Genomic DNA, 26,215 nt, shown 5'->3' on the forward strand with positions numbered 1-26,215 from the left:
TCCTACTTTCGCCTCTCCAGAGGAAGTATTATTTTGCAAAGTTAAGTACGTGAGAAGGAATTAGCTTGTTTTCGATTCTGCTAACACAAGACCCAGAATTTCTCCTGGCCTTGCAGGAGAAATTGGCCTCCCAGAGCCATTGCCCTGGTTTCCACGAGTCAGAGCCCAGTTAATAATCCTCTAGGCAACGGGGTCATGTGAAAGGACCTTAGAATTAATATTACAGCCTGTGAAACCTTACACGAGAGGTGCAGCTTCACCACGGATGTGGCAGGAGACCTGCCTGCTCCCTCTCAGCTGAAGAGGACTCTCCCCACTCACTGGCTGTTGCAATTGCCACTGACGCCCCTTCTCCTTCTGGGGACATTTATTTGGCTGTTGAGATCTCTGCTCCTCAAGATGGACAGACTGTCAGGATGCTGGGCCACAGGGCTATTCGGGACTACACCACTCTGCGCTTTCTCACTAGGAAGTGAGTGCTGCCAGAGGAAGAAGCCTGAGAGGACTCAGGGGTCAGGTTTGCTCCCCCTTTCCACCGGGCCCTGCCCACCCTGCGTGCATCCATACAGGCCCCGGACACCCTCTGGCCCCCAAACAAATGCCTGCCGCTGGACCAGGCCGTTGCCCCTGGACTATCATATCCTTTCTTATTTGGAAAGTTCTTTGTAGTGAAATCAAATGTAAACTCCTAGGAGTCTGTGCTTGAAGGTCTCTGGGATCAGCTCAGAAAACTCCATTCCTAAGAGCTGTGATTGGTTTGCCTGACAGGGCTTCCTTGGGTGAGTCTGATCCTTGCAGAGGGTGCCCTGGCCGGGAGAACACAGATCATGCCAGTCCTTGTATGGCTGGGGGCTGTTATTTATTTAGAAGCTGAGTCTGCCCTCCGCCTGCCTGTCAAAAGGGTTTCAAAGCTGCCGCACCAGGAACTGTCTCAGGCTACAGACTCCAGTAGCTAATGACCCCTGTCCTCTGTTCAGTAGTGAGATCCCCACATGGTCCCAGGAGAAGGGAAGTAAACCCTGACAGATGCTTAGAGGTCATCTTAGAACTAAATGGCAGGAGAAATGCTTTTAGGCTGACACACACACACACACTCACACACACACTCACACACACACACACACACTCACACACACACACTCACACACACACACACTCACACACACACACACACTCACACACACACACTCACACACACACTCACACACACACACACACACACACACTCACACACACACACTCACACACACACACACACACACTCACACACAAAGGAAAGAAAGAGGAAGGGGGGGAAATGAGGCTATTGCACAGGAGGGTGGCTGCTTGCGGATCGCCCAGGTGTGCGCTGAAGGCCAAACCTCTACATCAGCAATTAGAAGGAAACCCTGAGCTCCTCTACCCCTTAGGATGCACAGTGTAATCAGATAGCCTGGGAAGCACGCACACCCACACCCACACCCACACCCACACCCACACCCACACGCTTCATGGGATCCTACCTGCAGGTCTCTAGGAAAGGAGTTTCCGTGGGTGAGAGAACGAGGCAGGTGATATTCGGGGAGGCTGTAATTTCAGCAGCTCTACCAAGAACATTGATGTAGGAGGCTCGTTCTATTAAGTCCCGGAAGCCTTTTTATTTTTATCTTTGGAAAGTGTGTGAATAATTGTAATGCTGCTTTGCTTCCCAAGCCGGCCAGTGAGTTCAGCAGCAGCAGCGGCTCCACCGCAGGTAACTACGCCAGCAGCAAGGCTCCCGTCCTGGCCACCATGGAGTGTCTCGAAAGAGCTCACCTGGTGAATGACAAAGCCACCGAGATGTACGCCTTCACCCCAGACAGGTAACAGACATCCGTTTGTGCCGCACAGTTTTCTGTCCTCAGCAAATCCCTACATCCCACAGCTTCGAAATTGGAAACTTTTGCTGGGCAACTTGGGGCATTTTGTACAGTTTTATAAACTGTGGGCTGGCTTGTGTAATTCATATCCTGAAACATGCGGTACTCTGTAGTTGATTTGAGTCTTGGACAATATCCTAAGAGCATGAAGGACACACTTTCTGAATGAATTTTCATCTGTGGATTTCCCTCCAGAAAACAGACACACACAATCGAATGTGCTTCTCTTTCTTTTCCTCGAGTATTTCTACTTTTAAAACAGATAGTAATTTTATTAAATTATATTTAGAAAGAAGGGAGGCTTTTCATCTATGTGACAAAACTGCGGTTACATTGATCTTAAAATTAAACCTCTTGCATCATGGTCTGCCAATTCTCCCCTCCACCCGCATTCCAGCCACACCAGCTAGTGCTTCTCTCTTTGCATCCAAATAAATTATTTGCTACTTTCTTAATCCTATGAGGCCGTTATTGAATATACACACCTATCACAAGAATAGCTGAGTTTAATGTTCTACATGGTTCAAGTTCCTTTCAATATCTCCCACAGAGCCACACGCAATATATTCATTCATTTCCCCTTATTTAAAAATTATTGATTGGACACACCTGGATATATAATGGAGAAGCAAAGGTTCCCAGTCCCAGATCTGTGTTCTCTAGAAACTTTGAGCCTAATGTGGAATACATATGAGAAAAAGTCAGCTTATAAAATACCACATGAGTGTCATTCTGGGGGCGTTCAATGAGAATAGCTGAAGGAAACCTAGGTCTTAGCTGGACTCGGGCCGTCAGAGAATGCTTTTCAGAAGTGAGAGATCGAGAACTGAAAAATAAAGGGGAGTTAGAGTGAAGTTAGAGAAACCTAGCACAGGAAGCAGGGCGAGGGAAAGCTGTTCGGACGGAGGATATTGCCTGGTAAAGGCAGAGACGTGTAAGAATGAGTTTTGCGTGTTTGGGGAATTCAATCCAAGTGGGGAGCAAAGAGAAACACACTCAACACAGATAGATGAGTGAATAAAAACCTGAAATAAATTCATGGTAGGAGCAGAACTTAAGAAAATATTTATCCATTAATAATACATGTAACGTTGTTTGTTTCATGGAACAGAATTAATATTTCAAAGAGCAGCAACATTGTGTTTGATAGAATCAAACGTCAGAGCAACTGCAAAGAAAAACTTTCTCTCTTAGGATATTTATAACTTTGCTTTGAAAATGTATGACAAAGAACCGAGCACATCTATTATCGCACCTTAAAAGAATTATTTTTCTTAGAAAGTAATATTAGATATGATTTATTGAGTTCGTAATCAATAAAGCCTCATGTTAGGCCGGGCAGAAAGTGTGTACAACACATTGTAAACACTGCGGACGCTATTAATAGAGCATCTCTACATGACTGAAATAACAGTGTTTCCCTTCTCATTAAAATAGACCATTAGCACTGTTACGCACACAGAGCCAACCATTCATAGTTATAGGGTCTCATTTGCCTCACAAATGGGTATAGTTTGCAGGGTACAGTGATGATAAAAACCTGTCAAATTTGTTTTTTCTTTTCTTTTCAAATAAAAGCCATAAAACCTGGAAGAGATTATTTATCCTGATCCCTCATTTTACCAGTTAGGAACCTGTTTCTTCTCTTTTTTTTTCTCTGGGATGCTATAGTAAATTTCTTTGCTCTGGTCTACTGTTCCTGCTCTTCAGAGCCTCAACCATATCATACTGTGTGGGAATCCATGGTACTTAATTCATTGGCAGCAAATTTACATTTACGTTTTTGATGCATCACAGCATTTGCTTTTTAGAGCCTTCTTTTAAAAATTCTTCTTGAAATTCACATTATCTTTCAGCTCAAGAGCCTGCGCTGCACCCTTGACACGTAGGCCACTTTGCTCTGATGAGATGGTGGGGATGCATTTTAACTTGGGTTTGTCATGTCTTTCAGAATCGCAGATCCTTTTGGGAGCCCAGCGAAGACTGCGGACTCTTAACTGGCCCCATAAAACACATACACACATACGCACACACTGCACTCAATGTCAGTGAGCCCTCTGAGGCCCACTTTTGGCTGTCTGGCTTAGTGCTTCAAGCTCAATCTCAACTCAAAGTATAGCCATATTGGTTAATCTGAGGTCCACAGGAAAGCAGTATTTAAAGTAGAAATTGGCCACGGTTCTTGCATTTTTCCCTTGTGGCATTGCCCACAGGCTGTGTCCTAGTGGGATTCCTACCTTGCTCTGCCTTCTAAACTGCTCCAGGATAGGTTCTCTCTCCTGGTCACCTCACCACCTGGTTTTCTCTGGCCACAAGACTCATGAAAAATATAAAATAAACCAGTGGTCCTATAAACAGGGCGAGAACAATTGGTGACCCTGTCTTGCTCATGGTATCTTCTCAGCACAAGGAAAGGGGGGGCCTCTTCCATGCCGTCTTATTGGTTCTCAGGTCCTCTGAGTTGATGACCATTGGTGACCCATACTACTCCATTATATGGTTGTTTATGATCAGGGTATGCATCACATTACAAAGGCAAAAAAATATAAGTAGAAATACTTTATGTGCCTCTTGCCAAGCGGTTCTTATTCTGATATGAAGATTATGTGGAACTGCTCAAAATCCTGAGTGCTGTTAACATCGCTGGTACAAACATTCTGAAGTTGATTTGGCAATATACACCAAAGTCCTTAAAAATATGGGTACTCTTTGACCAAGTAATTTCCCTTCTAGGATTACATTTCAAAGAAATAATAATATATTGATCAAAGATTAACTATAAGAAGTGGTGCTTATCTGAGCCAATAACTGGACAATTCATTTAATCAGTTAATTATGTTGTGACATATCTGTATTAAATATAATGATCTCTATAGGGTCAAAATAATGTTGTAGAATATTTAATACATTGAGAAAATGTTAACGAGGCATACAGCTAAGATTCAGGTTCCAAAGCTGTGTCTTTAGCAAGATCCTAAGATGACACTGTCATTTCACCCACAATCCGTTCTGGCCTGCCCACACCCAGTTGCAACCTGTTATTTAAGTAGCATTTACCCCATTCTCAGCTCTAGGAGTCAGCATGGCTGGGTTTAGCCAGTCTTCTGAATAAAACAAGGTCTGAGCCAATCAGCCCATCTATATTCCTCTGGTTATAGGGGGTGGTTTTTATTTGGCCAAATCAGCATGCAACTGAGAATTCTTGTTTAGCAGTTGGAAATGGGGACACTCTCACTCTCTGCACAAGAAACAGAAAATATGCAGCCCTAACAACCTTGGGCAACCGTGCCACTACCATGAGGAAAACCAGACTGAGGTTGAAGAATAGTTAGAACTGCAAAGCAATGAATCCGGAGTCCTAATAAACCAGCCTGAGCCCCAATACCTCCAGACATTTTCAGCTGCAGAACCAATAATCCCGATTTGTTAATTAACCGAGCATGAGCTTTGTTTTCCGTATTTTCAATAAAAAATATCCTAATTAAAATGGTCTATAATTATGTATAAAAAGTGTGTTTGCATATTACAAAGCTAAACAACGACATGTTCATAGTAATTGTCTATTGTAGGTAAGGTTACCAGTGATTTCCCCCTCTACTTTGCGCTTTTCTGTAATTCCAGATTTTCTATAATGAATATATTATTTTATTCAGAAAAAGCAAATATAATGATAATTAGATTCATAATCAAAATCATCATCTAAGTCAAAGCCTGCAGACCTTTAATTCCAGATGGTGATAAGACAAATGAAATAGCTCAACTGGAGGCTTATTTTTGTTTTTATACTTTTCATAGCCATGAATACAAAGCTCTTAATTCTAAGAAGCTTATTAATGCCTTCTAATAAGTTTATTTAAAAAAATGTAAATCTGATTAGTTCAAGATCTATGAACAACAACATTTGCATCAGTAAAGATTGGTCTAAGACGGTGATGTTCAGGTAGGGAAGCAAAGTGGGGTGACCTGGAAAAAGCAATAGTCTTGGAATCCCAGCTCTACCATTCCCTGGCTCTTTGACCTCAGGTCATTACTTACCCTCTCTGAACCCTAATTATTTCAGCTAAGAAACAATGGGGTTGGACTAAATATTATCTAGAATCTTTCCATCGGTGAAACTCTATAATTCTATAAATGGCTCTACATAATGATCCCTATTTGAGCAGAACTAGCAGAACTGCTATGTACTGTTTGCTACAGGAGGTGTAAGTAAGTTTCAGCTTCCACTGTAACTTTCATTAAGGTTCTGGGGTCCACGTGTACTTAGCAGGAAAAAGTGCTATGATCTATTAACAATGTTGCCACGGAGAAGAAAGTGACGGTGATGGAAATTTGACTCATCAGGTGGCTCACATATCTAACATTTTTGAATCATCAGGTGACACATCTCTAACACGGTTCCTACTCCCTTTTTCATCTGTGGGACAGTGTCCCAATATCTTTCCGAAATGCAGTCACTGGGAAGGAAATGCATCAAAGTGAGTCTGCGTCTTTCTCCTGCTCCTTTGATACATTGTAATCACTGGTGGTAGAGACTGGATACGAGTTTGAATAAAAGCAAAACTTTTAGTTGAGACTTCAGGTGGAAACGTCTTGCTGGCTCCTGACACTTGATAGTTCTGGTAGAAGGAGCTGTGAACTCTAACTTCCTAGTTAGGTGGCAAAAGGCCTGACAGTGGTTCGGAGAATGGGTAGGGCTATGAGGGGTGTTTCCAACCATGTTCATTTCTTGCTTCTGTCAAACTCACCCGCAGGGTGGGCCTCCAGCAGAAACCCGTGACTAGAGACCGATGCTCCGGAGAGAAGCCGGAGGAGCCGGAGTCAGGGGCCATCTATCACTGTCACGGCAATGCCACGGCCACAGGGAACAGGGCGAGCGAGCAAGTCCACGCCAAGTGGAAACTCTGCGCTGCGTCGGGAATATGCTTCGTTTTCATGATTGCAGAGGTCGTGGGTGAGTGTTTCTCAAGAAGACTTCTCTGACTAAACAAGCGAACAAAATCCTACATCGTTATGGGGGGAGGATCTACAAGGTTCTTGTAAAGTAAGAGTTAATATTTTCTGTAAGTATGAAGTAACAGTGGGCTCATTGTAGACACATTGGAAAAAAGAAGGAAACAATATAAAATTTATCACTATTCCACATGTGAGTGATAACTGCCAATAAAATTATGAAGTATTTCTGTACAATATATTTTCTATTCATAGCTCAGTTTTCTTTTGAACAAACTGAGAGCATACTGAATGCTTCTGACCATGCCATTAAATGCTCTTTAAAAGCATTTTTTATGCTTGAACAATGTACACTCCACTGTGATTTAAATAACCATTTCTCTATTATTAGAAATTTAGGAATTTTTTTCCTGTTTATGGACAATGCTGCAATGAAAAATCTTAAATAAAACTCTGCCTGCCTTTCTGATTAATCCCTTCAAAGACAGTCCTAAAAGTGGAAATAATTGGTTGAAGGACATGAATATTTTTATTACTCCTTGATGCATATTGCCAAACAGCTATCCAGACAGCTAAAAGCCATTCCTATGTTGGCCAGGTCTGCATGAGAATGATTTCTCTCCAAACCTTACCAGAACTTATTTTAATCTTTTAAAAATCTTTGTTAATGTATACATGAGTATGCTTTATTTTAACACTCGCTACTGCTAGAATATTTTCTGCATGCTTATTAGTGATCTGTATTTCCCTGTAAGTGCATTTCCTGCTGGCCTCTTGATGTCTGTTTTTTAGATAATTTTTAATTCTCTGTATTGATCTCTGGAGCTCTTTATATATTAGGATGATAAACTTATTATATTTGTTAGAAGTACTTTTCCAGTTTGTTGTTTACTTTTTAATTTTTGTTTAATTTTTGGTTTGACTTGGAGAAGTGTAAAATTTTATATAGATAATTGTATCAAATATTTCATTTTTAGCTGATTTTTTTTTTTTCTACTCTTTCACTATTTTAGTGCTTAGTAAGCCTTCCCCAGCTACTGAGAAGATAAATACCATTTTGTTGTTGTTCAGTTTTTCGCATTTACTCTAAATCAGTGTGAAACTAGACATGTTTTAAGAATTGAAAAAAATTATTACAGATGTCCCCCATTTTTTGTTCAACTACTTAACTGTTGAATAAAATGTTTTCTGAGAGGTTAAGTATTTTTATTATGTTAATGAAGTATTCTACTTGTTCTAATTTTTTAATGATTAACCAATAATCAAGGATGAGTGTTGACTTTTATCAAATATCATTTCTTTTAAATATATTCTGTTAAAAACAATTTTGCCCATTGTGGATGTGTATTATGTTCAGAGATTTCATATTATAATATGATCTTGGTACTCCTGGCATTGTGATGTCAATAACTAATATTTATTTAATGCTATGTGCCAGGAACTGTGCTGAGTGCTTTCCACTGTATTACTTTACTTAGTCCTGTTGAAATCCCTGAGATCTGAACATGTCACAACCTTGCCTCAAAATCATAAGTAGAATAGCATTCAGTTTCCTTGGCATGAAGTATAATGCCCCCCACACGGGTGCCCCTTCCACCTTTCCAGTCTAGTTTCCCACTGTTTCCCCAGCACTCCACACCTCCTGCTTTCCCACAAAGGTTCCATGTCCTTTCATTTCTCTCTGTTCTCGTTCCTGCTCTCACCCCTTCCTTAGAAAACCCTTCTCTTCTAGCCAATTCTTACCCCTCTCTCCTGTGCAAAGGTCCGCAACGCTCCCGTTGCGAGTGGTTTTCTAGTCTTCTAGCCTATCCGTAATGCATGTCTTCAGTACAGCGAGTGTTAGACGGTGAGATCACCAGAGAGAGGGGCTGGGATTTTTTGACATCTTTGTAAATCTTATCCCTGCACCATGCACAGTAAGGGCTCAGTAAATGCCGGCTGGATGATTGAATTAATTGCCAGTAGTACGCCATGCGTTCAGAAGCAAATGCAAATTCAGTTGCAAACTATCTCTTGCAAACAGTTCGATCCCCAGTCACTCAGCACGACTGCCCACAATTTTCTGCATGGTTCTTAAAAGTAGTTCTGATGGTTGCAAAATGGTTCTTGGTTCCTGGGCCTCCATATTAACGTGCTTCTTCCAAGGCCAGGCCGTTTTTCTTTCTCCGCTGCCTCCCGACTCAGCTGAGCCTGTGGAAGGGACCCCGTAAGGCCTCATTTCCTTGACTTGGGCCACTGTTTGAGCTCAGCACATAGAGTCACCAGCGTCACTCACCGCTGAGACGGGGGCACACTGCTTATCTGCGTGTAGTCATTTTCCGGGCAAGCAATAATGCATTATTAACACAGCTTCATTATCAGGCCCCAGTGTGGCAGATCAAGCGACATTAGAGGGTAATTGGAAGGACAGCTGATTTGTTAGCAAAATGTTACTTTTTGGCTAATGAATCATTGCGATTTTCACACTGACAGCTCAGTAACAAGCCTGAAGACTCCTTTCCTTCAGACCATTAAACTTTGACAAACCCATTATTAACTGCAGCGAGAGCCAGCAGTCTGTGGGGATCACTGCAATCACGAGCCATACGTGTAATTTTTAAAAATCATTAGTCGACAGACAAGGTGAGTCTGACGACGGAGGAGCTGATGACTGACAGCCTCCGTCGCTTTTTAGCACAGAAGGCAATAAACAGCTGCTGGGAGGACAATCAGTCAGCAAAAGCTCTTTGCTGGGAAGACGCAGTGGAAGTAATAAAGGTTATTGCTCTCACGCAACAAGCCCTGTTCGGGAAGGAAGAGACAAGGTTTTCCTTCGCCTTCAATTTTGGAGGCTGCAGGCCTTTTCTCAAAGGAGAATTAGAGGGAAGCAGAGAAGTGGAGGGAAGAGCCAGGCAGGACGCCACTGCTCGGGTTTCCTTCTGCTGCTCTGCTGGAAGGTGCCTGCCCTTCCTCCTTCGTGTCCCCGACCATTCACAACAGGGGTCTCGAACGCAGGCGGGTAATGCAAATTAGTAGAGAAGACAAAGTGGTAAAGATCATGGTAAAACTACAAGGCAAGGAAATAAATAAAAGCGCATCCGTGGGCCACCGCGTCATCTGATTTACAAAGTCAGGTCCTCAGCTGGAACGTGAGGCCCCTTGAGCCTGGCCGGTCCCTCCCCAGCCTCGCCACTTTGCGTTGGCCTTTCCGCATCCTGGCCCCAGGCGAACAGGGACGGCCTCCGAGAACGCCAGTACTTTCCCATCTCTGTGCCTTTACTCCCCCAGCGACGGCTTTGCCCTTGAAACTCGTGTCTACATGTTCAAACCCTACCCACTCTCTGGGTCTCCGTTTCTTTCCTTGTCAAACTGGGAAGAAAGAAGTAGGCTGAATGGGCGTTGATTTCCCTCCTAAAGCTCCGTGAGTCGGTGGCGTCTCGCCAGCTCTGGCCTGTGTGCGCGGGAATCTAACCGTGTGGTGTCGTGCACCCCCAGGTGGCCGCGTTGCGGGGAGCCTTGCTGTGGTCACAGACGCTGCCCACCTCCTCATCGACCTGACCAGTTTCCTGCTCAGCCTCTTCTCCCTATGGCTGTCCGCGAAGCCTCCCTCCAAGCGCCTGACCTTTGGGTGGCACCGAGCAGGTACAGTTCACCGAGGGAGCATCCAGGGGGCACCGTGCCTCAGAGTCGCACCAAGGGGAGACCCAGAAGGGATAAAGCAAAGCTTGGCTCGGAGACCCCCCAGAGGCACAGCTCTAGCGCGCAGGATGAAACAGGCACGGATGCGGGGATGTGGGTTAATCCCGCTCTCGATGGTAAGTCAGCTACGAGCCAGGTTAATGAGGCCGCCTCTGCTCCAATGGGGCAGCGGGATCACAGGCCTCACTTTGGCCACCGCCCCGGCGCCAGGGTCTCAGCTGCGGTGCCAGCCAGGACATCGCTCACGAAGTCACTCTGCATCCGGGAGAGAGGACGGCGGAAGGCTCCTCGCGCTTTGCAACGTAAGGCGCAGATGCACAAAAAGACTGCAGACATGGAAGAGCTTCCCGCAGGGGACGCGGCGACAGAGGGTGAAGGCGAGCTGAGGGCAGAGCGGGGGTGGCCAGGCTCCGCCGAAGGCACCCCAGACTCAGACCACAGCTCCTAGGCTGGCAAGCGTGCCGGGCGGATTGGCCAGCTTAGACTGAAAGGAGGCTCTAGTTTCATACCGAACAACTTATCGTCACTGGTGTGCTGAGTTGCCTGCCTTTAACAGTCAGCGAGCGAGAGAGACAAGGCAATAAACACCCATAAAAAGAGTATGATCTGAAGCTGCTTTCCCGGCCCCGCCACAGAGCCGTGCCCGGAAAACACGGACTGTTGGCTGAGCACCCGTCATCTGTCTGTATAAATTATTCCCTGCGCTTTACCCTTTCTGATGCCATTGGCCAGCGCTGTTTGGTAAACACAGGATGTTTTGCAAACATAGGAAGGACTCGGAATTTCAAACACTGCTCCCCCTTTCTCATCCTGGGCATGGGCGTCCTCGGGCACTGCCCAGGGCTGCTCAGGGGAACTCTGCTCCAGGGGTGTCCTGTAACAGAGCACCCTGTGGCCACGGAACACCCTGCTATGCGGCTGGTGCTACTGAAGCACCAGATTTTAAATTTCATTGTTTCCATTTAAAACAGCCACGGGGGATGGGTGGCTACTGTATTGGGCAGCACCAACCACTACAGACAGAGGGGTGGAAATCAACTAGGACGTCAAACCTGCAATTTCACAGATAACTTTGTTTAGGACGAAGCTAAGGGTAAAAAGTGAATTTATTTAAAGAGACTATTAAGTGTCCAATGAGACAGGTGGCAAGGTAGATACGGCAAAAATCACGACGATTGCACGCAAGTGACTCAAGTCAAGGAAACTCTCCTCCCACTGTGAGAAACAACCTGTCCTAGGGCCCTGCTCTAAAGAGGTGAGGTCAGAATTATGGGCTGGGCCTGACCACTGACTCACAGAATGCTTCCAGGCCCTTGCAGGCTTTTAGAGTCCAAGGCCAAGGCTGAGTTACAGAGCGGCGTGAGGTGTTGAGGGACTCGTGAGCAAATGTACTTCACTTAGTAGGCAGATTGAACTCTGTCTTATCTTTAAATATTAATGTAAGTGCCACATTCTGATGTTTCTTTTCCTTACTGTTGCTCTTAAAATGCCTTTAGAGCGTTGACATACCTCTGAGCTCACCTCTGTGTTTATGGTACGCTGGGTTGGCAAATGAAACTCATTTTTCAAGTACCCTCTGAAGCCCTCCCTTTTTACTGGTTTAACCCACAAAAGATACTGGTACTGGCACGTTGTAAACGCTTTATGGCAAAATTACTAAATACATTTTCCTCTTTGTGCCTCGTTATTTCATCTCCTAATAAGTTTCAATCATTTAGCACCTGTTTCAATGAAAATCCCCGAGGAAACAGCAAGGGTAGGCGGCACTTAATATGCTTTAATTACTTATGGTATGCTGCAAATTACTTAGTAACACGGAGCATAATGAACTCAGGTGCTGCTGTTTTATAAATGCAACGTAAAAGTGCTTCATCTTAGTGCTAAAATCCTTCCAAAGTTTTGCTTTGTGAATCAGAGTGAGCCAGTTTGAAGCCTCTATTTTGGGGGAGGGACTATTAGTGTCTTATGAGTCTTGGGGATGTTAAGGTGAGTTATAATTCTTTGTGTGGGGATGTCTGTGTGCTTGCATCCTTAGAAATCCTTGGAGCCCTGCTGTCCATCCTGTGTGTCTGGGCCGTGACTGGGGTGCTGGTGTACCTCGCGTGTGAGCGCCTGCTGTACCCCGATTACCAGATCCAGGCGACTGTGATGATCACCGTTTCGGGCTGCGCAGTGGCAGCCAACATTGTGTAAGTCGCCGCCCACGCTGCCACGAGGCTTGTCTCTAACCCTGTCTGGACACGGATGCGTGTTTGTTGTGGTTGTTATTTTTTTGTTTGTTTGTTTAATTCCTCCACTTGGGAGGTTGTTATTTTTTTGTTTGTTTGTTCGTTTAATTCCTCCACTTGTGAGGATGGCAGAGACCTGGCAGAGTGTTCAGATGGCTCCATGGCTAAAAACAAGGTTGGTTGTGCTGGTTTAAGTATTTTAATATCGACTTCTAACAGCTTCCATTTTGAATGCTTTTCTGTGTGTCAGGGACTGTGCTAAGACCTTTTTAAAAAATATATATTTTTATTAATTTTCAGAGAGAGGAAGGGAGAGGGAGAAACATCAATGATGAGAGAGTCTTTGAACGGCTGTCTCCTGCACGCCCCCCATGGGGATGGAGCCCGCAACCCGGGCATGTGCCCCGACTGTGCTAAGATCTTTTGATCTACGTCATCAAGCTCAAGGTTCATAACACCCCTGCTTTACAGATTAGAAAACTGAAGCTCAGTGAGGTAAGGAGGTGGCCAATGAGGTGGTGTAGAGCCAGGATTTGAATCTAGACCCACCATACTCAGAATCGGGTCCCAGCCATTCTGCCCTCTCATTCATATTGATGGTTCTACATGGGATGTGACTTGCTGCTATTCAGTTTTTATTACAGGAACATATAATGGGTTCCCAGAGAGCTGCGTAAGAAGGGATCTTAAATTTTATTTACTTCAGTCCCCTTTCTCCTTTTGAGTTCTCTTTTGCAACAGCCCCATAAAACGGTCATTCGTTTCATGTATTTTAACAGAACTAATAACAGAATGTATCTCTCTCAAAAGCACTCTCTCATATCTGTGCATTATTTTGACTACATGAAAATCTTTCCTTAAGCCATGCTAGCCGAACTCTTTATTTTCTACTGGTCGGTTACTGTCTTAACCAGGTAGTCTTAAACCGTTCTTAAGGGACATGCGATCATGTCCTGCTGGACATGCGATTACTGTCGCATTTCTCTGCTCTTCCCCATATGAACTACTTGGCTGCTTGCGACAATGGGGTTGCAAGGCCAGGGCTCTGATGCTTTTGGCTGATTTCTCCTTCCCATCTGATCCCCGGTAACCCTATTTAAAACTGTCTGTCTGTCTGTCTGTGTGTCGATCATTTGTGGTAGAAAGAGCAACAGCCCTTCAAAAATGTCCACAGTCTAATGCTTAGCACTTCTAAATATGTGAACTTACGTGGTGAAAGGGATTTTTAAAATATGATTAAGGTAAGAATGGATCTTGACATGGGAGATTATTCTGGATTATCCAGATAGGCCCAATGTAACCACAGAAGTCTTATAAAAGGAAGCATCGGGTCAGACAGGAGAGAAGATGCTGCATTGCTGGCTTTGAGGGTGGAGGACGGGACCTGGAGTCAAGGAATGTGAGCGACATCCAGACGCTGGAAAGGCAAGAAAATGCATCCTCCCTCGAACCTCCAGAAGGAACGCAGTCCTGACACTCGTCAGATTTCTGACCTCCAGAACTATAAGATGATACATTTATGTTGCTCTAAGCTAGAAAGGCTTGCGGCGATTTGCTGCAGGAGCAACAGGAAACTCAATGCTATCTATGCGCCATCCGCTTGTCTGCCTTGCAACGCAGAGTGATACACGGCAACTGGTCCATACAGGAAAGTGAGGGGCCAGTGACAGACGGGTGGTGATCTCACGTCGGCCCTGGGACAATCCCAACCTGTCACCACTAGGAGACAAGCCAGAGCACACGTCCTGCCAACCGGGGGTCAATAACATCATGTCCACAAGGCAGCAGGGAGAAAAAAAATAATTTCCCGACTCACGTGTCACACAGGGGGTGTCGATGCTCCACGAAGACGGCGGGAACCCCCAGTTAACTACCACAGAAATCTGGACTTCCATGGTTGAGCTTGACTTTTAAACAGATACCATCCCCATTTTCTTTTTACTGCAACTGCTTTGAATTTTGACCTTGGTTTTCAGGTGCTCAGAAAGACAAGGGAATTGAAATGCCTGACTTCCCTGTGCAAGCAGGTGGTTATTAACGGATAAAGATGCGGAGTGACTATAATGTTTTCTTCCAGAACTGGGATTATGGGCTTCCAGTGCAGCTAGAGGCTGTGTTGTCTGAATAGAGATATCAGAACCATAATTTGGGAATAAATCTGTTCCCTAGGGACTCAAAATCAGGACAGAGAGTTGTAATAGAGGTTGCAGAGGGATTCTAGGACGCAAATTATTGACAGAGCCTTATGGCTATTGCGTGCTAAATGTTCTCTGCCCGGACATTCTCTCCCCTACTAGCTTATTTAACTTTAACCTTCCAAATCCAACTCAGCTGCTTTGTCTTGCTAACTAAATCAGACTCCCTGTAGCACCAGTTCTTAGTAGACTTTTTACAATTAGAATTTCCCATATATGTGTGTGTCTTTTCAAATTCTCTGCATCTCCTTCATACTTAAAGCCACAGTGGGGAGGGACCATGTTTGTCTCACTCGCTTTTATGCCCCAAACATTTAACAATGCTTAGCATACACGGGTCCCTAAGTAAGTTTTGTTGTTGTTGTTTTTAAATAAAATGAATGAAAGATAATGTGATGAGCACACATAGCAGAGCTAGAAAGAGAGTCTCTTAACTGCCTGCCATGGAAAGCTGTCTGAAGACCCTGAAATAGTAACTCCTCATTGAGGGTGAATTTCCTCCCAAACACTGACAATCTAAAATGTGTACATCATGTAATAATCAAATCCCGGTGGACAGCAGTCAATTCACTTTGTGATAATGGCCGACTCTGATGGACACTTTTCTGAAAATAAGGGTACATGGTACCAAACAATAATTTTTTAAACTTTGTTACAAAATGTACAAAAAAAGTTTCTAGCCCAAACATTCCTTGTTGGGCCTCAGTAAAAAAGTTCTCATTTTACCTTTGGTCTAATACCTCTTGAAGTTGCAGATACATAGAATCAGGCACATAATTTATAATGGCTACTACTTAACTCTTTGATTAGATGGGAAATGTTAAATTTTGCAATATATATGTATATGTATATACACACATTTATAACATTTTAATATATTTCCGTCTCTGGATAAATAGCTACATAGACATAAGCACAGTATGCTCATCACTGGCCATTAGAAAATTATTCAGACTTCAAATTCTCGTGTAAATGAACAAAACTAAGTAAAATAAAAGATTTAAAAGATCCAACGCTGATGAAATTCCCTACTTATTTTTTTTGACCCCTTTTTGCTGCTTTTTGCATTTGAAACCATGACATTCAATCAAGCTCCCACCAAAGCTCAGCTTTAAGCATGTATCTGCGCCTGCCATTCAGTAGACCCTCAAGAAATGATATTTTCCTTCTTCACTGTCAAACACTTGGCTTTCGTCAGGGAAGTGATGCTTTCCAGTTTTCATGTGAAACAGGAGCATTAGGTAGATGGACAGGGTACAGGAAAACTGGGGCCAATCTTCATTGTCTGCCCTTGTATGAAAAGTTTGAAATGCTATGATCCACTTGTGTTCAAAATTAGTCCAAAATAGTATGTCTTGAAACATTGATATTTCAATTATCTGTCAACTGGGATAATGTAAACTACCGCCAGCTCTTCCATTAAGCTGTGTAGGTTTTTAAGGGTTAATCTCATGTGTGTGCTGAGAACATTCTTCTCTTGTTCAGAATAAGTGTGATTTTGCACGAGAGGCACCCTGGCCACAATCACAAGGAAGTGCAGGCTAACGCCAGTGTCAGAGCAGCTTTTGTGCACGCCCTTGGAGATCTATTTCAGAGCATCAGTGTGTTAACCAGTGCACTTATTATCTACTTTAAGGTGAGTATGCTCGATTTAATTCACTCTCATAGTAATTTTATAGATCAAGTAGTATAGAAGTGGATCCCCCAACATTAACTTAAAAGAGGGTGGACAGGTTATGTTTGCCTAAACAAACTACTGTTTAAGTTTAAAACAAACAAGCAAACATTCAAAGCCTGAAAACTTAGACTTTCCAAATTCCCGAGAGCTATTCTTTAACTACAGGGCTTATTGTCTTTCAGGAAAGTAGTTATTTTTGTCATGGGTTCAATATGGACCACCATGGAACCATGCATACCTTCGGGATCTTGGGTTGTTAGCAACAGAAAAAAAATCTCTAGCTCACTTAAGCAAAAAAATAAAAATAAAAATAAATGTATTGGCTGAAATTCATTGGATGTACTCCCAGACAGAAATCAAGGTACACATAAGGGTGACTTTTGGTATCTAGATTTCAGAAACTATCAAACGTCTATCCCAGATACCAAGCTGAAATGTGACTCAGCTCTCTTTTTCCATTTCTTGTCATTATGCTGAAGATTTATATTTTGGGGAAAGGGAGTCTAACTGACCTAGCTTGGGTCTTGTACCTGCTGCTTGGCTGGGGGAAGGTAGAACACCTGAATGACGGTCCCACCAATATCACCCACAGTGGGGGAGAAATAACTTCTCTCCAAAAAGCCAGAGTGTTAATGAAAAATGGGAATGGATCTGGGTGGGCCTCTGACCCTAAGGAAATATTCACTGCAGATCTCTATTTGGTAGTACTGAGAACCAACAGGGGTGGGTTAGAGTGGAGGTAGGTGGTGATAGAGAAGTTAATTTATCTCTGTTCATACCATGGTTGCCCAGTTAGCAGGGACTCTACATTATTTTTACTAAAAAAAATAAAAAATATGTAAATACAAGTTGCAAAAACATATCTGAATTCAATCGAGAAAATGCTCACTGAAAGCTTTAAATTTAAGGCAAAACAGTTCAAAACTGTAGGGGTGAGTCAAGTTTGAGAGCATGCTTACAAGGTGAGGTGGCTGCCGAGTTTCTTAGAGATAAAGAGGCAGACGTCTGTGTGGCCCAAAACTGCATCAGAGGCAGAGTAGCAGGTGTGTCACCCTGAGGCTAAGGGCTCCAGCGGTGAGAGAGGCAAGAGGGACGCCCCAGCTGTACTCTCAGGATGGAATCAAACTTGGGAGGCGAAGAAACAAACTACCCCAGTCTGCCAAGACCAAGCTCCAGCTGTGCCTTGGTCGTATGCAACATCTGAGCAGATGACAGGCTTTCCTCTCATCATAATTAAGGCTGAAAAGTCACTGAGCATTGTGAAATCAGCTCATCGCATACTCTCTACTTCTGTTAGTTTCAGAGAAGCTAAATCAGGCCTCTTGAGAAAACACTCAAGCATATCTTTCCCTTTACTTCTCAAATGATGGGAGAGCATGTCCTGTAGTCTCTGCTCTTCCGTCGCTGGTCGTTTAAAGCTTAAGAGAAAGATTGAGTCTTCAGAAAGCACTGCCTCTGAGTTAGGGTCAAGTGTTGGGGGGTGTACGTGAAAGGGTGATGCAGAGGGGAGGCAAGAGGGAGCTTTACTTTTACTATTCATCAGACTTTCCGCAAAGGAGCCACAAATTCAGTTAACCAAAGCCCATGTATTTTCCAGCCAGACTATAAAATGGCCGATCCGATCTGCACGTTTGTCTTTTCTGTCCTGGTTTTGGCCAGCACCGTCACTGTCTTAAAGGACTTCTCCATCTTACTCTTGGAAGGTAGGAGTGATTTAATTAGTGTCCGTAGGATCCATGTTTTCTCCTCCCTGTGACCACAAAAGGGAGTGGCCTCAACACACGCTCGCGGTTAATACACATCATAGAGAAAGAACACTTACACTGATAAGGAATTTTGGGGAAAACAAATATTATGATTTTCTTTCATATGGGAACAAAAAAAGCTATTGGCTTCTGTTTTTCCTTCAGCAACCATTAAATGATATGGCTCAGTGTAAAAACAACATGGACAAACACTAAAGATAGACATGGAGGAAGTTATTGTAAAGATCTTAGTTTCCCTAAATGTATGGACAAGACCCAAGAAAGATGGCATAAATCTGTCCTTCAGGCAGTGTTGTCGCTATTCTGAAGGGCTTGCATAAAACCCTTGCGAAACTAGGCCCGCAGCGTTCCAACCTGAGTGGCATCCGAATCACGCGGAGGGTTTGTTGAAACACAGATTGCTGGGCCCACTACACTGTTCCTGAGACAGCAGGTCTGGTGGGGGCCCAAGAATTTGGATTTCTAACAAGATGCTGATGCTGCTGGGCTGGGGACCACACTTTGAGAACCACCGGACTAATCTTTTCATACCTCTTAAGAGATTCCTACAGGAGGGTGCTGGGAACGGCAGCCAGAAAATTCTATCAGAACCAGAGGTTTACATCAGAGCAAACATTCAGATCATCAAAAATAACCAGATATTGGCTGACCTTTTCTTTTTGTGGTCTAGCACATTTTGATAGAAGGTAGACACAGTCTCAGAGGGCAGTTGCCTTCAAAACAGCGCACCGTTGCTTAGTGTTCCCTGCCAAGGCTACATGTAGGGGTTCTGTTCTCAGTGGGCACTTTAATGGTTGGCAGATGATAATGTTGACAATAGTGAAACAAAATGCAGTCAAACGTCACTGAGTAACAGGCAAACGTCCTCATTCTGGAGGTGACAGTATTTGGTTTGTCAAGTGACAAATGCACCCATTTCCTTTCCTGAGGGCTAAGTGCTGAGCTGCACCTGTAGTTGCTGGTATGGCACCTACTGGCTTAAAGGGGGGTAAAGACAAATGGTGCACAATTTGAGACGACTGTATCCACTTTCCCTGTCTCTCAGTATAGATCTTCTCTGGCGATTCTCTCTCTTATTTTATTTAAAGAAAGGACAGCTAATTATTGAAACTGTCAGATAACTCCTATCTGGTAGATACTTAATTTCTGAACTAGGCTTTCAAATTAGGTTAGTGTAAAAGAATACTTATCTTTGGTAAAATTTTAAAATAATATGCAATGATAGAAAATGAATTGAAAAAGTTTCCCCATTTTTTCACCTTTGAATTCTCAGTCCCATTCATCAGGGATAACACCTACTAATAAGTTGACATATATCTTTCAAAAGATAACTATGCATTTATATATATATATGTACATGTTATATAAATATGTATGTATATATAACATGCATACCATATACGTAATATATGTATAGTGTGTGTGTATGTATGTATTTTTAAACAAATGGGGTTCTGGATTGACACTTATTTTGTTCGGCACTTGTTTTTTTCACCTAGAGATCTTTCCATATTAGTACATACATAGAAACACCCCATTCTTTCACATAGCTATAAAGTATTCCACTGTATGAATGCACCTGCTTGTTGATGGGCATTATAAACAATGGTATAGTTAACATTCGTGTGCATATATATTTTTAGCATTTGTATATCTGTGGAATAAATCCTAGAAATGTTATTTCTGTTTCAAAAGTTCTGTGCATTTAAAAATTTGACAGATATTGCCATTTCTACCAAAGATACTATGTCATTTCTTTTTGGCCAATAGAATATGACAGTGCCCATTTCCTCACATGTTCACCATCATTGGGTAGTATCAAACTGCTGATTCTTTTCTAATCTGATAGGTGAAATATTTTCTCTTAGTGACTTCATATGGAATTCTTTAAATGAGTGATGTTAAGTGACTTTTTTTCATATATTTATTAATCTGGGAAATTAACTTTTAAACACCAATTTGAATATTTTCCCGGATGCATTTTTTTGCAGGCTCTCCCTCAGGGGAAAAAAATGGTTTCTAGAATGTGATGGAGCATTGAGGTCAGTGGAGGCATAGCCTTGTGCTTGTCGACATTATTTCATAGACTAAAATAAGTAATAGTGGACTTGTGTTCTCCATAAATGTAAAGAGATAAATGAGGCAAGAGAGACAAAAAGCAATGGGATCATGACTTCATCTCAAGGGTCCTAGATGAATGATAGCAGGTCTTCCAAGAGTCACATGAAATTCCGCAGAGATGACACACTAGGAATGATAGTCAGCTTTGCAATACCTAGAGTCTAGCATTTGCTTAACACTTCACACTCAGACCACAGACTTCAGACTCTCACATCCCACTTTTCTATGGGGCCTTAGCAGTGGATTTTAACCTCTCTGTCTCCCAGTTTCCTCTCCTCCAGTTAAACAGGAACTGTAACATTGATAACAAGCTCTTAAAGTTCTTGTAAGTAATAAAATAAGATATTCACTATAAACAAAGCGCTTAGCACAAACGTTGACCTATGGTAGGTTCTCAATAAAGCTATGCTATTATTATTATTACTACAGTATAACAGCTTCACCCATGGCTCCATGCACATTCATTCTATGGCTAATCTGAGACAAAAACTCCTTTAATTTGTTTCTGCCCTCCTGAGCTTTGTGCAGCTCATTCAATGAAAGTGCCTGTTGACCAGCTCTTTGTTACCTCTGTGAAACAATATGAAATGGGATTAAACTAAACTCAGACTGTAGAGAATTTTAAATTAGCCCTAAAGAGAAAAATCCCCCTGAGCAAGGTTCTTTAATCCCCAAAAAGGGGAGTTAAGGATGCCCTTTTTTTTTTTTTTCCAAAGTAAATGCTTCTCAACTAGCTGCTCATGGCAATCTGGGAAACTTTTTAAAAATACTTATGCCCAGGCCCCAGGCTCCACATCCAGAGATTTTGATATAATTGACTGGGCTGGGGACTGACTTTGATGTTTTCTAACATGTAGCCAAGCTTGAGAAACAATTTTTTTGTTTGTTTTCTAATATCTGGTATTATTATCTGGTATATATTATTGTCGACAGTATTACAGATGTCCCCCAATTCCCCCCCCAACCTTTGCCCCCCTGCTCCCAGCCCCTTCCCCACCCCAGGCCTTCACCACACTACTGTCTGTGTCCACTGGCTATGCATATAAATATATAAATTCTTTGGCTAATCTCTCCCATGTCCCCAGGCCCCTCGCCTCTGAGATATGTCAGTTTGTTATCCTCATATTGAACTGATATCTTTTGTGATTCTGACCAACCATTGGCTCCTCTGTAGCTGGCCAATGCAAACAACTTCACATTTTCACACCTTCTAGTCTTCTACATGACAATCCTTGCAATGTTTGAAAAAATCAATCCTGCTTCCTTAGCCTACTCTTCTCCAGGTGACAGACACCCCGGTTCCTTCAGCCCCAGAGAAGGGCTCACTGGCTGCCTGCGTGCCGGGCCCCCCACCTTCCTGTGTGCCCTGCACTGTTCCGTTAGAAACATGGATGGCAGCCAAACTATTACATTCTATGACACAACATTAAGCCCTCGCTAATGCATCTAAAGTAATAAAAACGTTACAAACCGAATAATAAAATGGCATTACAATGTTAGGATCGCCTCCTCATGCAATTCACGCAAGTGACCTGTTGGAAAACCAACATTTGTACAGCATTCCAGTTTACAAAGGGCAGTTGTTTTCTGATATGCTCCTCAAAGAGCTCTGAACTACATCGTGTTTTTATCACCCCTATTTTATTACGGTGCTAAAAATCAGAGAAGTTCCAAGATTTGGGTAAATTCAAAAGAGTAGCCAGAATGCTAACCCGGGATTACTGGATACCAAATCCCACCTTATTTCATTTTGCTTCCAGAATGTATGTAAAGATCACTGGGAAAAGCACAACTGGATTAATAATACACCCTAGAAATGAAGGATGATCACTGCTGTTGATGACTGCACAGTAAAATCTGCAAATATTTGGCGTTAACTTTTGATAGATGGCAAATCCTTTGCAATCAGGGAATCTGATTTATATACATTTGAGATAAGAAACCATAAATAAATGTAGCACAAGTGGCTACATGGGTGAGGCCTTTGCAGTCCCAACTGGCCATCTCGATGAGCTATATTCAGCTCAATAACGATAGCTTCCCACTCTTTCCTTTTGGCAGGTGTGCCAAAGAACCTCAGCTACAACGCTGTGAAAGAGCTCATCTTAGCCGTGGACGGCGTGGTGTCTGTGCACAGCTTGCACATCTGGTCTCTAACAACAAACCAGGTGATTCTCTCGGCTCATGTTGCTGCAGGTCAGTGAGTTTGGTAAACACCCTGGACAAAATTCAGTGCTTGCTGTGGAAAGTCAGTAATTTCCCTCCTCTTTGTAGAGCTGCCCTTAGTGTCTGTTGCCTGTCTAAGCAACTGTGAAGTGTTTTGCGTTACCAAGGGCCTTTGAAAACCAACAGTGTGCCATCTGTTGAGGAGCACTGAAGGGGGTAGAGAGTAGAACAAAGGGGTGAAAATGCCACCCAAATGTCAAGACCTTAGGCTCTGAAAATTAGAGTTCACCTGTTTGACTTGGTACTCAAACAGTTAAATAATAGGGATGATTTCAACAATAATCTTCACTGAGTATCGCCTGTATATGAGATGCTTTGCCTAACACCGAAGACGGAAAGATGAAGGATACACAGGTTCTGTCCTGAAGGTTCTAACAACCTAAAAACCTTGCTAGTAAAAATTAATTATTATTCTTATTTTTTTACTGGATGGTTAGAAATTCTGTAACCATCTGAGACAGTTCTTAGGAAGTTGGATTTATTCTAAAAATTACTTTCTCAAGTACAAGGTGATTTTGTCCATATGTCCTCGGGCTGAGAAACAGGGCAGTGGGAGGCATCTCACTGCCTCAGGAGACAGCTCAGGCCAAGTAAGATACATTCGGCTGCTAAGAAAGTAACTCAAGAAGTAACTTGGAGGCCGGGCGCAGGCACAGCGCTGACAGTCATTTGAGGGCTTGCTTTCCCAGACATCCCCATCTTCGCTGAGAGGCTCAGATCTGGCTACAGGGAATTTACAGCATCCACAACACCAATATTTTATTGCAAATGGAAGAACCTAGTAATCAGGTTACTATGGAGGGAACTTTATAGCCTCCTGAACCTTTGGGGACAAGAGAAAAGATGGGATGAGAGTCGCTGCTCTAAGAAAGGTCTATGGGGAGCTCTAAATGCTCCCTGCCTCCTGTCACTAGCCTTGATGTGGATTCTGATTAGATATAAGGGCTGCAACCCAGAGGTCCTCGGGGACTGGTAAGCAAGGCTGTATAAGAAATAACAGCTCTGTCTTGGCTTTTTCCAGGGCTCATTTTCCCTTTTGTACTCAGCTCCTAGGAGCGCCAGACCCAGAGAGAACTATGAAGACGAGCTCTCCTAGTGCCGGGGTACTTTGCTGCGCTAGGGTCACCCCCACCCCGGCTTGTCTGTGTGGATGTAGCTGATTGTAGAGCCCGTCTGGCTCCTTCTGAGTGCGTGGCCCGTGCCCTACCCCGCAAAGCACTTGAAGCTGGAGCTCAGTAGTCACCTGTGCAATCAGTGCCCGTCTCACTGTGGCTCCTTTTTGACAGCGGCCAGCAGGAACAGCCAGGGCGTTCAGAGAGAGATTGCCGAAGCCCTCCGCAGGAGCTTCCCTGTGCACTCACTCACCATTCAGATGGAATCGCCAGCCGACCAGGACCCCGACTGCCTTTTCTGCGAAGACCCCCAAGACTAGTTCAGTCACGCTGCCAGCTCCCCCAGTTTGACAGGTCACTACCGGATGCTCTGCAGTTTCTGGAACATAAGAAATAAGGAACCAAAGGAAGAAGTTTGAGAAATTGGTGATACAGTACCATGAACATTTTATACTTCTTTATTTAGCTCTATCCGCCGCGAATGAGATGCATTTAGGTTCACCAGTCAATACCGATTAGCATCAGTAACTGTATTCGATGTCAGGAACACACGCGCAGGCCACTCCTGACTGGGGCTGAGGTAACAGCTGTTTGTAACCACAGGCAATAAAAAGTTCACCGGCCTTCACTAGCGCAATCCAAGGGTGAGTGGGTGGGGTCTGCTCAGAAGTCTGGGGCAAGGAAAAGAGTCACAGGAATTTCCCAAAACTGGAGAAGTGAAAGTAAGAAGAGCCAAGTCAAGGGTAAGAGAGAATCTGGAGGCCTAACACCCATAGGAGCTTGACTTTCCCACCAAGTCGTAATAGGATTTGGGGCAATTCTTTTGAATCACTGTCTATCGCATCACAATTCACTAAATGGGGTAGAAATGCCTTCTCTCCACCTTGCTTACAAGTTATGCTGTAATATGTCTGAAACTATTGAATTATACTTTACTTCTCTGTATAAAAATCCTGGACCAATTAAAAAATTATGAAATTACCGCTTTTTGAGTGTTTTCATATGGTAGGGCCTATTAATCAAGGAAAATGAGGAGACGGAGAGAGGCAGAGTTCTTTTCCCAAGTCACAAGGAAAAGAATTTAGTCAAAGAATTAAGATAAGAACTCCCAGGTCATGAATAATATTTATGGAGCACTGGGACATTTATCACCTCACTTCGTTCTAACGATACCTTTGAGAAGTTGTAGTTAATCGCATCACTGTACAGATAAGGGCATAAGGCTCATACAGGTTAAGTAACTTAAATATGTTATTTATTTATTCCTTCAAGGTGGAGGAGCTGTTTAGGAAGGACAGTAAGGTCCATTTTTGAGTATGTTATCTGAATGTGTAAGTGTCCATTGGGTAGTTAGAAACTTGATCATAGACCTTAGAAGAGATAACTTCTTGGGATTTTTTTCTAGTCTGAACTTGGACATGTGTATGAATATACAGAGAGGTCTTTTATAACTAGTCTTTATTTCCTTGTCACGTTTTGGCAATAAATCCCTTCTATCTTTAAATTCTATCTTGTTTACTGCAAAACTTCATACAATTACTGTTCAAAGGAAAATATTTCCACTGCAGATCACTGCCTTCATCTGACTACTAAAGCCCAGGGCCCAACCAGAGAATGTAGCTGTAGAAACCCAGACATCTTCAAGGACAGCCTACAAAAACATCTGTGTTGACCCAGCAAGTTGGTGCCACGTATAATTTAGATATTTACCTACCAAGAGACATCAAGTGGATGTGAGTAAGTCATTCAGTCCACAAGCATGATCTGAGCGCCTGCTGTGTGCTACACATTGTTCCTGGCATTGGAGCTATAAAAAGAAACCAGGCACAGTGAGTGCTTCTCAGCCCTGACTGTAAGTCAACATCACCTGTGGAGAGTAAACTAAAATAAAGACGTGCAGGTCTATACCCTGGAAATCCTGAGCCAATGGGTCTGGTTTGGAGCCTGAATTTCTGTATCTTTTTAAACATGGCCAGAGATGATTCTAAAGAACAGCCTGAATCTAGAAGAACCTCAACCAAAGGAGGTCCCCCACTGGATGGGGGATTCAGACACACAGATACTTACAATAACCTCTTGAGTGCAGTGGTATGAGTGGGGGTCTAAAGGGAGCACAGAGACAGTGATGAGGACCGCAGTGTGGGCATGGCCACTGGGGCTTCATGCCACTGAGGTGACAGTCATGCTGGACTTTGTACGATATGTGGAGGTCCTCCAGGTGAATAAAGAACAGGGCATTCTAGATTAAAAAGGTTACATGCAAGCCATGCTTACGTTTAATTTAAGAAGCAGAATATAGGAGGCAAAATAAATTTTAAACTCTGTGATCTTTAAAACTACATAACTTTTGCTACTTTATCATT

General features: G+C 43.2%; 1 protein-coding gene and 1 long non-coding RNA gene across 2 annotated transcripts in view; one reads left to right on the plus strand and one right to left on the minus strand.

The window, feature by feature from the left end:
* Positions 1–239: 239 nt before the first annotated feature.
* On the plus strand, positions 240–24,834 carry SLC30A8 (solute carrier family 30 member 8). The gene is made up of 9 exons (XM_081117084.1): positions 240–472; positions 1,693–1,841; positions 6,650–6,849; positions 10,323–10,469; positions 12,562–12,715; positions 16,435–16,585; positions 18,225–18,330; positions 22,576–22,710; positions 24,027–24,834. Exons 2-9 carry the CDS (start codon positions 1,771–1,773, stop codon positions 24,170–24,172), a joined length of 1,110 nt encoding a protein of 369 aa, XP_080973210.1. The 5' UTR covers positions 240–472; positions 1,693–1,770; the 3' UTR covers positions 24,173–24,834.
* LOC308547191 overlaps positions 24,161–26,215 on the minus strand; it is a 180,649-nt gene continuing 178,594 nt past the window's right edge. Inside the window, exon 3 of the long non-coding RNA XR_013997465.1 lies at positions 24,161–24,231. This is a non-coding gene — a long non-coding RNA (uncharacterized lncRNA). The remainder of the gene's footprint in view (positions 24,232–26,215) is intronic.

This window comes from Miniopterus schreibersii (assembly GCF_964146895.1).
Source record: "Miniopterus schreibersii genome assembly, chromosome: 17".
In the NCBI taxonomy this organism is placed as follows: Eukaryota; Metazoa; Chordata; class Mammalia; order Chiroptera; family Miniopteridae; genus Miniopterus; species Miniopterus schreibersii.